Source organism: Coregonus lavaretus (assembly GCF_964263955.1).
Source record: "Coregonus lavaretus genome assembly, chromosome: 13".
Lineage (NCBI taxonomy): Eukaryota > Metazoa > Chordata > Actinopteri > Salmoniformes > Salmonidae > Coregonus > Coregonus lavaretus.
The window spans coordinates 36856272-36872208 of NC_140000.1; the positions used below are offsets into that span (position 1 = coordinate 36856272).

Sequence of the window (15937 nt, forward strand, 5' to 3'; positions counted from 1 at the left end):
ATCTGTTGCAGTCTGGTTCAGTCTTGTTCAGACCAGCTTATGAATAGCAGTGTAAGCCTCTTTAGACCAGTTTAGGGAAAGTGGTTCTGACTGTTGCATACTAGTTTGGGGTAGTGGTTGCGGTCGGTCCATACTTGTTTAGGATGAGTAGTTCAAACTGGTTCGGACCTGTTTAGAGTCAGTAGTTTTGACCAGTTATGGGGTAGGGGCTCACACTGGTTTAGGAGTAGCTGCCGGCCACAGCAACCTGTTTCTGGGCGAGCCGTCGTAGCTCCTCCCTGATGGCCTTGATGAGGGAGGCGGAGCTCTGGGCTGAGGGGGAGGTCTCGTCTATGGGGAACTCTGGAGTGGGAGGGGCCAGGAGCATCGGTGGGACAGAATGGTCTCCAAGAGAGGAGCTGGGCATTTGAAACACAGCGGAGGAGGAGAACTCAGGGAACGACAGCACCTAGAGAGAGAGATAGAGACAGGGTAAGAGCGAGAGAGATATGATGAGAGAGAAGGCAAGAAAAAGAGAAAGAGATCAAATTACTCCTCTGGAAAACAAATGTTTCTCTCCATCTCTGACATGTGGCCCGCCCAATACTGTCTCATGCTGTCCCCTGTTGGTCATCATGTGGTCTGACTCACACTCTCCCTGCTGGCTCCAGGTCTGGAGCGGTCCTGGTCTAAAGGCTGCTGGTTCCAGCTGGAGCCTGTTGGCCCAGAGACGCTGCGGCCCACCCCGGGGTACGCACTGATCCGGCTCGACAAACCCACCTGCGTCAGGTGATGCAGCTGAGCACCTGAGAACACAAACAACACACCATGTGTAAGTAATAATTAGATACACACATTATACACTTACCATACACACATATCAATCCCAATTAACACACACACACACACACACACACACACACACATTGAATCACACACACAGCGCCTTTACCTGTGCTCCCCCCAACAGGCCGAGGTCTGGAGGAGGAGGGAGGCTCTTCATCCTGCCCTCTGTTGGCGTAGACAGACTCCTGCAGCTGCTGCTCCTCTGCAGTAACATAGGCCCCCGAACCCAGGCCCTGCCTGAAACACACACATACACCAGACTTTAGAAATGCTGACATTCATTGAATGTACTTCAGCTTGGGTAGTATAGTAGTATCGGACTCACCTCTGCAACAGGCCTTGTACTGACGAGGGAGACATCCCTAACTCTCCATACCTCTGTAGAGGAAGAGGGGAGAGAACATAGAAAGAGAGAGGGAAGGTGAGATATAAAGAGGAAAACATGTGGATGCAGAGAAGTAAAGAGGGAGAGAGAGAAAGTGAGAGGTAGAGAGAGACCGTATGATTCATACTTCATAGAAGAGACCCTGGAAGTACACACACAAACACACACACACTCTTACCGCAGAGAAGGGGCTGTGTGTGGGGGCTACGGGGTAGGAGCCCCACTGGCGTGATGGGCGTGTCTGTGGGGAGGGAGTGGGGCTTGGCAGGGCGGGGCTGACCTGCATGACCCCAACACTGACGCTGCCCTGGGAGGAGGGCGACACCAGGGCGAAGGCATCGTCCAATAGGGAGTGCATCTGCTGCCGCGCCTCCTCGATGGACGGCTGGGGGGGCACGTAGGGGGGCGGGGGAGGGGCGTGGTCAAACACCTCGTCGATAGGGGAGGGGCTGCCGTGGTCTGGAGGTAGGTCTGGGTCCGACTGGAGGAGAGAGAAGAGGAGGAAAAAGTGTGAGTGAGTGTGTATATGGTGCGTGTGTGGCCTACATGGTGAGACACACATACTATGCGCACCTTCACACACACACACACACACACACACACACACACACACACACACACACACACACACACAGTATGCGCATAGTATGTGTGTCTCACCATGTAGGCCACGTTGTTGAGTCCAGGGTATTTCCTGTAGGTGGCGCTGTGGTCTGTGAGCAGGCGGTCTCTGTCCGTCAGTCTGTCTGTGTCTGGCAGACTGCCGTTTCCCTGCTGCCTCCGCCGGCCCCGAGGAGAGCGCCTCCCCCTGGCAGGGCAGGGAAACACATCGGCACAGATTAGTCACAGACACATTCATACAACTGAGTCACACACACCCATCTAATTCAGTCACAGACACTAATTCAGATCAGTCACACATATTCAGCGAGACTATTCATTGGGATCTACAGTGAAACCGTGTACAAGGGATGCAAATATCTTCTATCTAGAGTTATATGCAGAAGAACGAAAAGGATAATCTTGATACAGAATGAAAACAACCTGATGCTTGTAGGATGTATTTATGAAACAAGTTGATCTTAACCATGAGGTAAGACTAAGAGTCGGAGAATGTATGACCATCGCACCTCTTCCTGGATTCCCCTGGGGTGGGGGGCGAGGGGTGGTCGGGGTGCATGATGCTGTCCATGTGGTCATGGGCTGAGCTGTAGAGGCGCTGGGGACACCCTCCCTGCCCAGCCTCCTCCTGCGCCTGTCCGAAGGCATCCAGGATGTCATCCATAGAGGGGAACTCACACTGGCCCCGCCTCTTAGCCCGCTGACGCAGCTTGTTCCTGTGGTGCTCGATCTCCGACTTATGTCTCAGAGCCACCTAGATAAACACACACACCACCAAGATGTTAAGGAGTTTTAAGGTGTGTGTGTGTGTGTGTGTGTGTGTGTGTGTAAGAGTGTGTATTCTCACCTCTGCGCTGACCCTCTCTGTGATGGTGGGGCTGTGTGAATGTTGTGGTGGGCTTGGCCGGGGCTGCATGGCAATCAACTGGACCTTGTTGGTCTGGCGACCCCTGCCGTCAGACGAGCCTCGGGACAGACGGTCCACATGGTCAAAGATGGAGGAAGAGGAGAGCAGCTCATCTGGACCACTGCCCGTGGGAGGGACTGGGGAGAGGGACAGGAAAGGGAGGAGAGAGGGAGAAAGAGTAAAACTGTAGCACTAAACTATAGTAAAACTGTAGCACTAAACTGTGTTCTTTCTGGCAAGCTGCAGCTTTACTGAACCACTCAACATGAAGGGAGGACTTACCCATCTTATTCCTCCCTATGATTCAGGCCAGAACAAAAAGAAAGGACAGAGAGAGGGAGACAGAGAGAGGGAGACAGAGAGAGGGAGACAGAGAGGAGGAGGACAGAGAGGAGGGAGACAGAGAGGAGGGAGACAGAGAGGAGGGAGACAGAGAGGAGGGAGACAGAGAGGAGGGAGACAGAGAGAGGGAGACATAGAGGAGGGAGACAGAGAGGAGGGAGACAGAGAGAGGGAGACAGAGAGGAGGGAGACAGAGAGAGGGAGACAGAGAGGAGGGAGACAGAGGGGAGGGGGCGAGAAGCATTATCACTTGGTGATCAGAGAGAGCAATTTAGGACATGTTCACATTGCAAGCTTTTTCTCCACTCCTCCTCCACTCTCTCTCCATCCTGCATTCTTTCCTGCACTCCTCTCTTTCCCTGCTCCCTCTCACTACCTCTTTCTCTCCTGTGGTTTCTTTCGCCCTCTTGCTCTCCCTCTGTTTTTCTCTTTGATGCAACTCCTTTAATCAGTTGTTCTCCTGCTGATTCAGCGCATAGCTCTCTCTGGGACACACGCACACACACACACACACACACACATTCATGCACACACACGAAGATATACACACTCTCACTCTCTCGCTCATCCACACAACCTCTCCCTCCACCACTTATTCTCCTCTGTGTTTCAGCATGGGCGTTGTAGATAGAATAGTATACATGTAGAGATGACCCGATTCCTCATTATAATCGACATGACAAAGAATCAAGTCTGTTCTATCACGGTACATTTCTATCAGAATGTTATGAATAAGGCCTCAGGTAAAGAGAAAGTGGTGTGTCTCTTGCCATTCTTGGGTGTTTTGTTTCGGTGCGGTTTCCCCTCGTGGGGCGTGGCCACATGTCTGGTGGTCTCCTCTGCAGACTCTCTGCCACTCGATTGGTCGCTACCTAATGAGTCACCATCTGACGGGGACAGTCTGGCCAATCAGAGAAAAACAGAAGTTAGTGTGGGTTTGTGGATTAGTGTGTATGTATCCTTGTAAGTGCATGTGTTACCAACCTCCCCCTACGGCGGTTAGCGCGGGCAGCCTTGGTGGAGGAGCCCTTGGATTTGGGAGTGTTGAGATCCCCTCCCTCAGAGGGGGAGGCCTCTTTGATGGGCACAGGGAGGGTACCAGGCTCCTGGATCACCATGATGTCATCCTTACTGTGCTGCCCCAGGTGGAGTTTGGCAAAGTCAAACCCCTTCACACTGGGAGCCTGCAGCTGGAGAAAAAGAGAGAGGGGAGATATAGAAAGTGAGAGAGAGAGAGAGAGATAAAGATGGGGATGAGAGAGAAAAGGTTGGAGCAAGGAGAGAGATCCAATCACATCAGGACCTTTATGTCTGCATGACTACAGCCTTATGCCATTCTTATTATGATGCAATTCCAGTCAGATAACAAATCCACAGTCAACCATCGAGGTCGGCCCTCTACCCCTAACCCTTCACCCCTGACCTTCTGTCTCTGTTGGATGGTGTTGATGGCGTCAGGCTGGAACTCCAGCTTCTCCGAGCCGCACAGTTTCCAGTAGAGGATGATGATGATGAAGATAGCCAGCAGGACAGGCACCACCACCCCCACAATCAGCCAGACACTGCTGCTCTGAGTCTCAGACGGGGGCACTGTGAGGGTCTCCACAGCTACAGAAGACAAATACATATACAATATGTACATATACAATCAGCTTACACTTTTATTTACGCAATATACTACTGTACATTAGGAAATGAGTGCAGCCAACCTACATGGGCTTACATTGCAATTCACTGAATAACATAAGTACTACTTATCGAAATCCCACATACACAAGTGCACACGCGGCCATGCGCTTGTGCGCGAACACACACTTACGCACAGACACACACAGACTCATACACAGACTCACGTTGGGCAAGGGGTCTCTGGACGCGGTGCCCCAGTACGATGGCAGCCCGTTGCAGCTCCAGGCGGTTGAGGGTGGCAGCGGTGGTATCAGCAGGAACTCTCTCTCCCCCTGGTCCCTCCACGAAATACACTACTTCCAGAGAATGCCCTGAACCTGCCAGTCTCGACACACGCACCACCTGGAGACAACACCATGGAATCAGAGCGAGTGTGTGTGTGTGTGTGTAGTGTGTGAGTGAGTACAGCATGTATATGTGGTCAGGATGCTACAAACAGCACCCATAGTGTGTGTGAGTGTGTAAGTGTGTGTGTACCTGTAAGCTGTTGTTACCCACGGCGGTGGATCTCTTCCAGCGGGGTCGTTTAGTCCCCTCCCCTAGCCCCTCCTCCAGCAGCAGGGCTAGACGGCGCTCCAGACGAGCCTTGAAGCTCCGCTCAGTCACCGTCTGCTCCTGGACACCCAGTAACACTGCAATACACACACACGCAACACTAATGCACTGCTTATGTACGCCAATCATGACTGCAACATATAAACACGTGCATGCTGCTCTAGCACGGTCATTCTCTCAATATTGAGCCTAAGTCTGAAAATCCCAAAGCTCAAATTGGTACCTGTGCGGACCCAGGAGGAGCGTAGATGGTGAGAAACGTTCAGCTCGGGGTAGTGGAAGGCTGGGGAGACAAACACAGGTTAGATAAGATTAGGTCAGATTACACACTGATGTCTGTGGGGCAAGTAACGCATTTATCAAATCAAATCAAATTTTATTGGTCACATGCGCCGAATTCAACAGGTGCAGACATTACAGTGAAATGCTTACTTACAGCCCTTAACCAACAGTGCATTTATTTTTATTAAAAATAAAACAACAACAAAAAAAGTGTTGAGAAAAAAAAGATAAAAAAGTAAAATAAAGTGACAGTAGGGAGGCTATATATACAGGGGGGTACCGTTGCAGAGTCAATGTGCGGGGGCACCGGCTAGTTGAGGTAGTTGAGGTAATATGTACATGTGGGTAGAGTTAAAGTGACTATGCATAAATAATTAACAGAGTAGCAGCAGCGTAAAAAGGATGGGGTGGGGGGGCAGTACAAATAGTCCGGGTAGCCATGATTAGCTGTTCAGGAGTCTTATGGCTTGGGGGTAGAAGCTGTTGAGAAGTCTTTTGGACCTAGACTTGGCACTCCGGTACCGCTTGCCGTGCGGTAGCAGAGAGAACAGTCTATGACTAGGGTGGCTGGAGTCTTTGACAATTTTGAGGGCCTTCCTCTGACACCGCCTGGTATAGAGGTCCTGGATGGCAGGAAGCTTGGCCCCAGTGATGTACTGGGCCGTACGCACTACCCTCTGTAGTGCCTTGCGGTCAGAGGCCAAGCAGTTGCCATACCAGGCGGTGATGCAACCAGTCAGGATGCTCTCGATGGTGCAGCTGTAGAATTTTTTGAGGATCTGAGGACCCATGCCAAATCTTTTCAGTCTCCTGAGGGGGAATAGGCTTTGTCGTGCCCTCTTCACGACTGTCTTGGTGTGTTTGGACCATGATAGTTCGTTGGTGATGTGGACACCAAGGAACTTGAAGCTCTCAACCTGTTCCACTACAGCCCCGTCGATGAGAATGGGGCGTGCTCAGTCCTCTTTTTTTTCCTGTAGTCCACAATCATCTCCTTTGTCTTGGTCACGTTGAGGGAGAGGTTGTTGTCCTGGCACCACACGGCCAGGTCTCTGACCTCCTCCCTATAGGCTGTCTCATCGTTGTCGGTGATCAGGCCTACCACTGTTGTGTCGTCGGCAAACTTAATGATGGTGTTGGAGTCGTGCCTGGCCATGCAGTCATGGGTGAACAGATAGTACAGGAGGGGACTGAGCACGCACCCCTGAGGGGCCCCCGTGTTGAGGATCAGTGTGGCAGATGTGTTGTTACCTACCCTTACCACCTGGGGGCGGCCCGTCAGGAAGTCCAGGATCCAGTTGCAGAGGGAGGTGTTTAGTCCCAGGATCCTTAGCTTAGTGATGAGCTTAGAGGGCAGTATGGTGTTGAATGCTGAGCTGTAGTCAATGAATAGCATTCTCACGTAGGTGTTCCTCTTGTCCAGGTGGGAAAGGGCAGTGTGGAGTGCAATAGAGATTGCATCATCTGTGGATCTGTTGGGGCGGTATGCAAATTGGAGTGGGTCTAGGGTTTCTGGGATAATGCTGTTGATGTGAGCCATGACCAGCCTTTCAAAGCACTTCATGGCTACAGACGTCAGTGCTACGGGTCGGTAGTCATTTAGGCAGGTTATCTTAGAGTCCTTGGGCACGGGGACTATGGTGGTCTGCTTGAAACATGTTGGTATTACAGACTCAGTCAGGGACATGTTGAAAATGTCAGTGAAGACACTTGCCAGTTGGTCAGCACATGCTCGGAGTACACGTCCTGGTAATCCGTCTGGCCCTGCGGCCTTGTGAATGTTGACCTGCTTAAAAGTCTTACTCACATCGGCTACGGAGAGCGTGATCTCATAGTCATCCGGAACAGCTGGTGCTCTCATGCATGCTTCAGTGTTGCTTGCCTCGAAGCGAGCATAGAAGTGGTTTAGCTCGTCTGGTAGGCTTGTGTCACTGGGCAGCTCGCGGCTGTGCTTCCCTTTGTAGTCTGTAATAGTTTTCAAGCCCTGCCACATCCGACGAGCGTCAGAGCCAGTGTAGTACGATTCAATCTTAGTCCTGTATTGACTCTTTGCCTGTTTGATGGTTCGTCGGAGGTCATAGCGGGATTTCTTATAAGCGTCCGGGTTAGAGTCCCGTTCCTTGAAAGCGGCAGCTCTACCCTTTAGCTCAGTGCGGATGTTTCCTGTAATCCATGGCTTCTGGTTGGGGTATGTACGTACGGTCACTGTGGGGACGACATCATCGATGCACTTATTGATGAAGCCAGTGACTGATGTGGTGTACTCCTCAATGCTGTCTGAAGAATCCCGGAACATGTTCCAGTCTGTGCTAGCAAAACAGTCCTGTAGCTTAGCATCTGCGTCATCTGACCACTTTTTTATTAACCGAGTCACTGGTGCTTCCTGCTTTAGTTTTTGCTTATAAGCAGGAATCAGGAGGATAGAGTTATGGTCAGATTTGCCAAATGGAGGGCGAGGGAGAGCTTTGTATGCGTCTCTGTGTGTGGAGTAAAGGTGGTCTAGAGTTTTTTTTCCTCTGGTTGCACATTTAACATGCTGGTAGAAATTAGGTAGAACGGATTTAAGTTTCCCTGCATTAAAGTCCCCGGCCACTAGGAGCGCTGCATCTGGATGAGCGTTTTCCTGTTGATTTATGGCCTTGTACAACTCATTCAGTGCAATCTTAATGCCAGCATTGGTTTGTGGTGGTAAATAGACAGCTATGAAAACTATAGATGAAAACTCTCTTGGTAAATAGTGTGGTCTACAGCTTATCATAAGATACTCTACCTCAGGCGAGCAAAACCTCGAGACTTCCTTAGTATAGGTATGTGTGCGAGTACAGTATATGTATAATTATGGTTAGGATGCTACAAACGGCACCCAGGTGTGAGAGTGTATAAGTGTGTGTGTGCACATGCGTGTGTGTGTGTGTGTGTGTGTGCTGGTGTGCGTGTGTGTGTGGGATAGTAGCTGGTGTATAGATGTGGGGTGTCAGTGAGGGGTAGATGAGTGTGTGTGTGGTGTGTGTGACTTACGTTCAGCGATCTGCAGCGTGGGGAAGCCCAGGTAGAAGCTGAACTCCACCGTGCTGAGGTGTCTCAGGTGACCGCTGACCTCTGACCCCAACAGGTAGCCCCGCCCGTCACGCACCGCAAACGTGATGTCCACCGGAATCTTCTGGTCACCCTGTGGCTTGGCCTGACCCATGGTGATGTTCAGAAGCTGGAGGTGAACACACACAACACACGCACACGTAAACACACACACACACACATATACAAGTAAACACACACACACACACGTGTTACAGATTGACTAACTTTTTGATTGATCTGAATCCCTTTCCTCAGCTCTGCTGAACCTACCCAAGTGAATGGCTAGTACACACACTTTCACGGCTACGACTCTTACCTGTACAGTAACGTTGCCAACTTCATGTGTGCGTCTGCGTGTCTCTGTGAAGGCCATCAGCAGTCCTCTCTCCACTCGCTCACTGAAGTTACACACACGCACATCCACGTGACTGGGCACAAACTGCAGCACTGAAAAACACACACATTATAGATCATCACACTGACAGTACACACACGTTGTCCAATGCAGCACTAAAACAAACACACAGGGAAGTTCGACTCTAATATTTTGACTAATTTAGTTCATTTGAGTCAGTAATGCCCAGAGCATGAAGGAAGGACCCCCTACCTCCGTACGATGAACTGAAAACTCAAGTCATGATTCTACAATCCTCTCGTTCACGTCGTTCACCATAGGGGGCTTATTTGAGCTGCCATTTGTGACAGACTTGTAAAAGTTTGATTTAAACAATGTACATATATGCTAGGCACACAAATATTATTATTTCTTGATAAATTGAAACAAGGTCTAGTTGTGGCTGCAACCAAACTAGATTGTGAACGACTCTTGGCAGAATGCATTGCTTGACTGCCACGAGGGTGATAAGCACAATATCGTTCAAACTGCAGTCCCCCAAACAATTCGTTCTCAAGTTTGTTGAGCATGTTTTGGTTCTACAAAGCCGTGTCATCACAACATTCAAAAATCAATTAATTCATGAGATAAATGATCAGTTCTAAACATGTATTTTTCTTCTCTATGCTGCCTGGAACATGATCTATTTCCATGTGCGCATATATGACAGACAGCTGTTGGTCGGACCACGTCTCTGGAGCCTCTGAGCCGGAGGACAGTGTATTAATCCTGCTATAGGACTCATTGCGACCAGCAGGTCAAATGAACGACTAAAATGAACGAGTTTCTCCGAAAAACAAATCATGACACTCAAGTCAGTAAAAAGAGTAGTTCAAAAAGAAAAACTTGTTTGCGAACTGCACATCACTAACACACCACACATACAGGGAGAGAGAGAGAGACAGGTTCCTACCAGAGTGTATCTGGTACTTGTGATCAGGTATGCCATAGAGGGCTGAGACAGTGGGGAAGGAGGAGGAGCTTCGTGTTGATTGGCGCAGAGCGTTGATGACAGACATGGCGGTGAAGATCAGAGGTCCCGCCACAGCACGGAACGCAAAGCTAGACGGAGTTCTCAGGAACTGGCGGAGGAAGGGAGAGAGAGAGAGAGAGAGAGGGGGGGGGGGGGGGGGGGGTTGGGAGGGAGGGAGGGAGAAGAGAGCAGAGGGAGAGTGAGGAGGAGAGGGGGTGAGGGAAACGCAGGCATGTTTGGCTTTCAAGACATTTGTGAAGGGCAAACTTGCACATTCCTGCAATGCAACTCATTGCTCCAAACATGCTCTTTCCCCAAAGCTTCTCCAGTGAGTATTGATAGATAGCCTACCTGCAGCTCCACTGAGCGGTTGAACTCCCTCTTCAAGATGTCCCTGACCTGGCCAAAGCCCACAGTGGAGCCAGACTTAGGCAGGACTAGGAAGAGACAGGGTTAACCTAAAAAAACCTGCATTCAACCATTGACAACTCATTCCCTGAAAACACACTCCTAAGCTATTCCTTAACCAAGGGATGTGCTCCCTTTAAAACAGGTGACCATGAGATCCCAGCACAACACATTGACAGGCCAGAGCAGTACAGCACAGTGCAATGCATCCTCATCTACAGTATTGACATACAATTGCCTCTCATATGTGCCTCCATCTCTAGTCTACTATGAGTTCTACTGGTGTTGTCTTACCCACTCTGACCAGGTACATGTCAGGCTTGGTGACGTTACACAGGTACTGGCGTCCCGGAGGGGCCTGGGCTGGGGGAGTCCGGGTGATGCTCGCCAGGGTGCCAGGGGTTGTCGTGGTAACAGTGGTTGCCTTGGTAGTGGTCGTCGGTCGGTTGCTGGGGACCTCGGTCACAGGTGGTGGTGGTGGTGGTTTTATGGGGTCCCTCCCTGGAGGTCGCAGCATGGGGGGGCGAGCCAGGCTGGTGGTGTTAGAGGGGGGCAGTGGTGGGTGTCTGCCCGGGGTAGCTGGGGGGACTCTGGGCCGCGGAACAGGAGGCTGAGGGGGTACTCTGGAGGTGGGTCTAACTCCAGGGGTGGGGGTACCCTGACCGTCCCACAGAGTGGGTGAGAGGGTCAGGGGAGGAGTGGGACCCGCTGAGGGGACAGGGGGGTGCTTGTGGTCCCGGGCTGGAGGGGGCCCTGTGCTAGGGGAGGGGGACAGGGATGGGGGCTGAGTGTGTGTGTGGGTGGGTGTTTTTGTGGTAGCGGTGGGTGTGATGCCGAGTTTGGGGGTGGTCTTTGGGGGTGGGATGACAATTTCTCTATCTCTGTCTCTTTCTCCATCTCTCTCCCTAGCGCTCTCTCTTTCCCTATCTCTCTCCATCTCTCTCTCTCTTTCCCTCTCCCTTTCTCTCTCCCTTTCTCTTGCCAGTTCTCTCTCCAGTTCTCTCTCCAGTTCTCTCTCCCTCTCTCTCTCCCTCTCTCTCTCCCGTTCCCTCTCCCGTTCCCTCTCCCGTTCCCTCTCCCTGGTCCTCTCCTCGTCTCTCTCTCTGGCCAGCAGATTGGTGTAGTACTCCAGACTGTTCATATCCGGCAGCAGCAGCTCCGTGGGCTCCAGAGGAAACATGTCCCCCAGGTCATAGTCTTCTTCATCCCAGGGAGGGTATCCCTCAGGCTGGGCAGGGTGGGTGAAGGGGAGGCCCTCCCGGAAGGGGGAGGTGGGGGACGTAGAGGGGAGGAGGTTGTTGGAGGACAGGGGGAGGGTTGGGCGGGAGGGGAAGGAGGTGTCGTAGGATGCCCCGTCGTCAGGATCGTAGGTGTGGCTGGGTAAGGGTGTGGCCAGGGCCAGTTCTTCCCCCTCTGGGCCCATGAAGGAGAGCGTCTCCAGGTAGTCTCCGGACCCCCAGGCCTCCTCTAGGGATGGGGCGTGCTCCCAGGGCGGGGGAGGGGTGAGGGTGGGCTGGCTGTGGGGGGGCAAAGGAGGGGGGTGGCTGGGAGACAGCAGGTCCGGGGGTCTCAGGAGGAGGTGTATGCCCTGAGCTTCATCGTCCACTGAGGCAGTGTCAGTGTTACCAGGGTGACCAGTGTCTTTGGGTGGGCTGGCGCCTGGCCATCTGGAAGAGGGTGACGATGACGATGGCGACCGTGATGAGGACCGTGCTGCTGTCATTCCGTTGGAGTCAACACCCCCTGTGGAGAGATAAACTGCAGTCACAACACGTGACTGTCCGGGCCAGAATGGCCCATAGTGCAGGAGCCCCCTGGACAGGACACTAGTCTTTCGCAGGGCCGTGTACATGTGTGCGTGGTTAAAATTAATGTATGAACACAGCAGGCTGAGCAGAATCCCTGCTGGTGGCTGAGAGACCTAGTTAAAGCTGAGCTCCATCTAGAGAATACAACGAGCAGAGGATAGAGCCCAGCACTGATCTCACACACACAGAGAGAGAGCCGACACTAGCCTTTTAGGGGCCCTAAGCGAGATTTGGTTGTGTGACCTCCATCTCACGGCAAAACATTTGTGGCTTCCCCTCTTGGCGGCAAAAATAAATTAAAAAAATACTGCAATTTTACACATTTTGTCATGGGGCAGAGAGAAATTTTGCAGTTTTAAATAAAATGTCCTGCAATTTATACACATTTCGCAAAAAAATTGATTTTTTTTCTATTTTAAAGCCAATTCCCAGCAATTCTACACATTCTGCCATGACTTATGCCATGTTAATACAATATCTGGGTGAGCGTGACTAACAAAATCAATTGGGGACCCCTAGAAGTCAGGGCCCCTTGGCACGTGCCCTGCGTTACTACAAGGTTTAGATAGCTGGCTAACTAACTTACCTAGCAATTTATAAAATGTTAGCTGACATGGGCTAATTGAGTGACTTTCAGTGACTGACATAAGAGGAAAACTGCTGATGCAATCCCAAATTTCAAAATGGCACCTTGTGTATTCTATTATTCTAACTCTCAACAGTAAGTTGAGACCCTGACTGTCGCTTATTTGTAGTGTCGGCCCTGAACACACAATCCTCACTCAACAGGACACTGAAGAGTCTTACACGCACACATAGGCATAGAGAAACACCCAGTGCCACTGTTCATTTATCATGATTTTAAGCACAATATAGTGTACCACAAAGCGCTATAGTACAGCTATATGATAACCATAACCAGGTCTCTCTAGGATGGTTACCTTGACTCAAACAGAATAAATGAACACTCTCCTTGCGCCTCATCCATCCATCCATCCCCTCTCTCACTCACACACACACACACACACAGTAAGTTACATTACAGCGAGCACCCTGCCTCCTCCTCCTAGCCTCGACTAGGCGCTGCCATGCTTTGCGGCAGCGTCACGTGCTGTGTGGCAGCAAGCTCATTGGTATGCTGCAGACACGGCACACAGCTCAGAGGCATCCCAGCCAACAGCAGGATCAAATCACACGCACCCACGCATGCGCACACGCACACACATTACATTGATACAGAGAGGGAGATAGTGATGGAGAGAGCAAGAGAGCAGAAAGAATACAGAGAAATAGAATTAGAGCAGGGAACAGTAATCGAGAGAGAAGAGAAAGAAAGAGAGTGAGACTGCAGGAATGAAGATAGATGAGAGTAAAGACTTGTGTTTCTAAGAATAGCATGCAGCACCCTTCGGTCGATCCACATGGCTTTGATGACAATGATCCAATCAGCAGTGCTAAACATCCTTCACCACCAGGCAGCAGTCCGTCTGCCCCCGTCACACACACCGCCCACAGATTTATTTATTTTAAGTCAGGATATATTTGATTTTGAGTGGGTGCTTGTATGCGCCGTGTGTATGTGTGAGTATCAGTGTGTGTGATGCCTTAAAGCCAGTGAGTGGGACTGAGTGAGGGATGACTGTGTGTGTAGGCATCCACTGTCCATCTGTCCCTGACGACATAACCGAGTCACTGAGAGATGGAGGAGGATGAATGGACAGATAGACTACATGAGAGAGGTAAAAGGATGGAAAGACATGAGGCGAGGAGATGGTGGTGAATATGGAAGTTGGTGCATTAGCACCAAGGACAGCTCCAAAAGTCTAGGGAAAGTCAAATACTGGAAAAGTCTAAGAAAAGTCCAAGAAAAGTCAAATACTGGCCCTGTCTCTTAGTGTACCTTGATGAAACCAGGTGTGAACAGTAATTATTATCATTCAGAGTCAAAGCCACCAGCCATCCATGGCTATGAGAGTAAGAAAATTGTCACATACCTGCAACAGGTGAGCTTGACATCGTCATGGACACCAACAAGGCAGCTACCAGCAGGTGCGCGCAATTAGTGCGCAGGCCATGAGAGGCTCGGGGGCACATCCTCGAACCCGCGCTTGTCAGGATCAGACTCTCCATGGCACGCGAGGAGTCACATCACACACGTGTGATGCCATCTCTCAGCTATAGCATCATCACTGCATGCTTTCTGGCGACCATGAGGCCCTATATGCAAATATCTAATAATACAAATCTATTGAGATAAAGGCCTAATAATAAAAATATCTTAATAGTATAAAAATATTTAATGGGTTAATCCCTATTTTTAAACTCGCCTACTAAAGCAGCAGACAGGCTGCCTTACCAGTGTCCTGTCACATTTGATAGCTGGCTGACTGACCCCATTTTTGGGAAGCTTATACTAGGCCACGTCTGCCAACAAACATCATGCATCTCACACATCGGACGGACACGGTGTGGTTCATTCATTTTGGGGTTTTTATTAGGCCTATTTAAAATAGCCCATGAAACGATAGGCTACAACGGATTTAATTGTTTTAGTCTAATTAGCCTATAATGTCGGTCATGAGACTCATGCCACAACTCCCAGCTTATTATCCTATCTTCATCATTACCTTACCTCGTCTAGCGGACATTCCTAAATTTTCCCACAGTATGCCTACACTTGCGCAGCAATAGACAAATCGATGCATTATTTTAGTGATAAAAAGGGCGGCAAGCGCGAGCTGTTAATGGCTCAAATTTGGAAGCCTTTTAAGACTGAATCGGCGGATAATATTAAACTAACCTATGTGTAACTGAAAGAAAAGGAAATAACCTAATCAAAATCTCTCAAACACACAAACAGTTAGCTTACAGCACTCGCCGCATTGCTTTCTTTCCATAGCCTATTTTATCACAGCGACGTGATGGAGCCTACCTGCCATCCAGGAGATGCGGTACAACCGCGTCACGCCTCTCCAAGGCCCATGCGGCCGCGCGCTCCCCAGCAAGGAGAGAGAACCAACAAAATTACTATGTTGCAAAATGCAGAACCTGACAACCAGTTTTTTCCGTTAGAAAAATAACTCCCAATGTCGCCAGTATTTACTGAACATGTTCGCGGCCGACCACTTGAACGTCAGCCGCGCCGTGTTCATACATTCAGTGATCATCTCGCGGTGAAACGTCACACGTTCGAGCGCCCATCATTGGAAAACCTGAGATTCCGGACACGTCTCAGTATCATACTGTCCTCATCAGGAATTTATCATAGCCCCTGTAATTTACGGCCCATAATACCCGAAAATGATATTTCATTCTACACACAAATCATGAGCACGCCATAATTGGGTTTATTCTTGGGATGTTTTGCAGCAGAGTGTTTTCTGCAACACCCCTGGCATTCCTCAAATGCGTGTGCCAACATGATACCTGGTCATTGGCCACTCAAAATACCGGTTAACTTGTCCTGTTTGATGCAAGGCATAGGCATAGGTGAATCATGGATCTATATGGCTTTCATTTAGAATATTAGGGCCAAATGATGTTCATAATACGTTTTCTGTGTAACTAATTATGATAAACATGGGGAGACATGCAAGTGATAGTCTTGAGTATGGTCTTGAATAACATAAAATAGACATGTAGAAAAACTATTACACAAATAAACATGCCA

At 50.1% G+C, this 15937-nt stretch overlaps 1 protein-coding gene across 1 annotated transcript; it reads right to left on the reverse strand.

Moving 5' to 3' along the window:
* Positions 1-220: 220 nt before the first annotated feature.
* On the reverse strand, positions 221-12182 carry LOC311140027 (UPF0606 protein KIAA1549-like; the record flags this gene model as incomplete). Its single annotated transcript, XM_084174997.1, has 20 exons — positions 221-448; positions 631-785; positions 932-1062; positions 1151-1203; positions 1389-1691; positions 1871-2018; positions 2341-2585; positions 2679-2875; positions 3842-3981; positions 4065-4270; positions 4504-4688; positions 4934-5111; positions 5247-5401; positions 5548-5607; positions 8625-8811; positions 9001-9131; positions 9992-10160; positions 10403-10488; positions 10754-11309; positions 11442-12182. The coding sequence occupies 20 exons, from the start codon at positions 12180-12182 to the stop codon at positions 221-223; spliced, it is 4254 nt and encodes a 1417-aa protein (XP_084031123.1).
* Positions 12183-15937: the final 3755 nt, after the last annotated feature.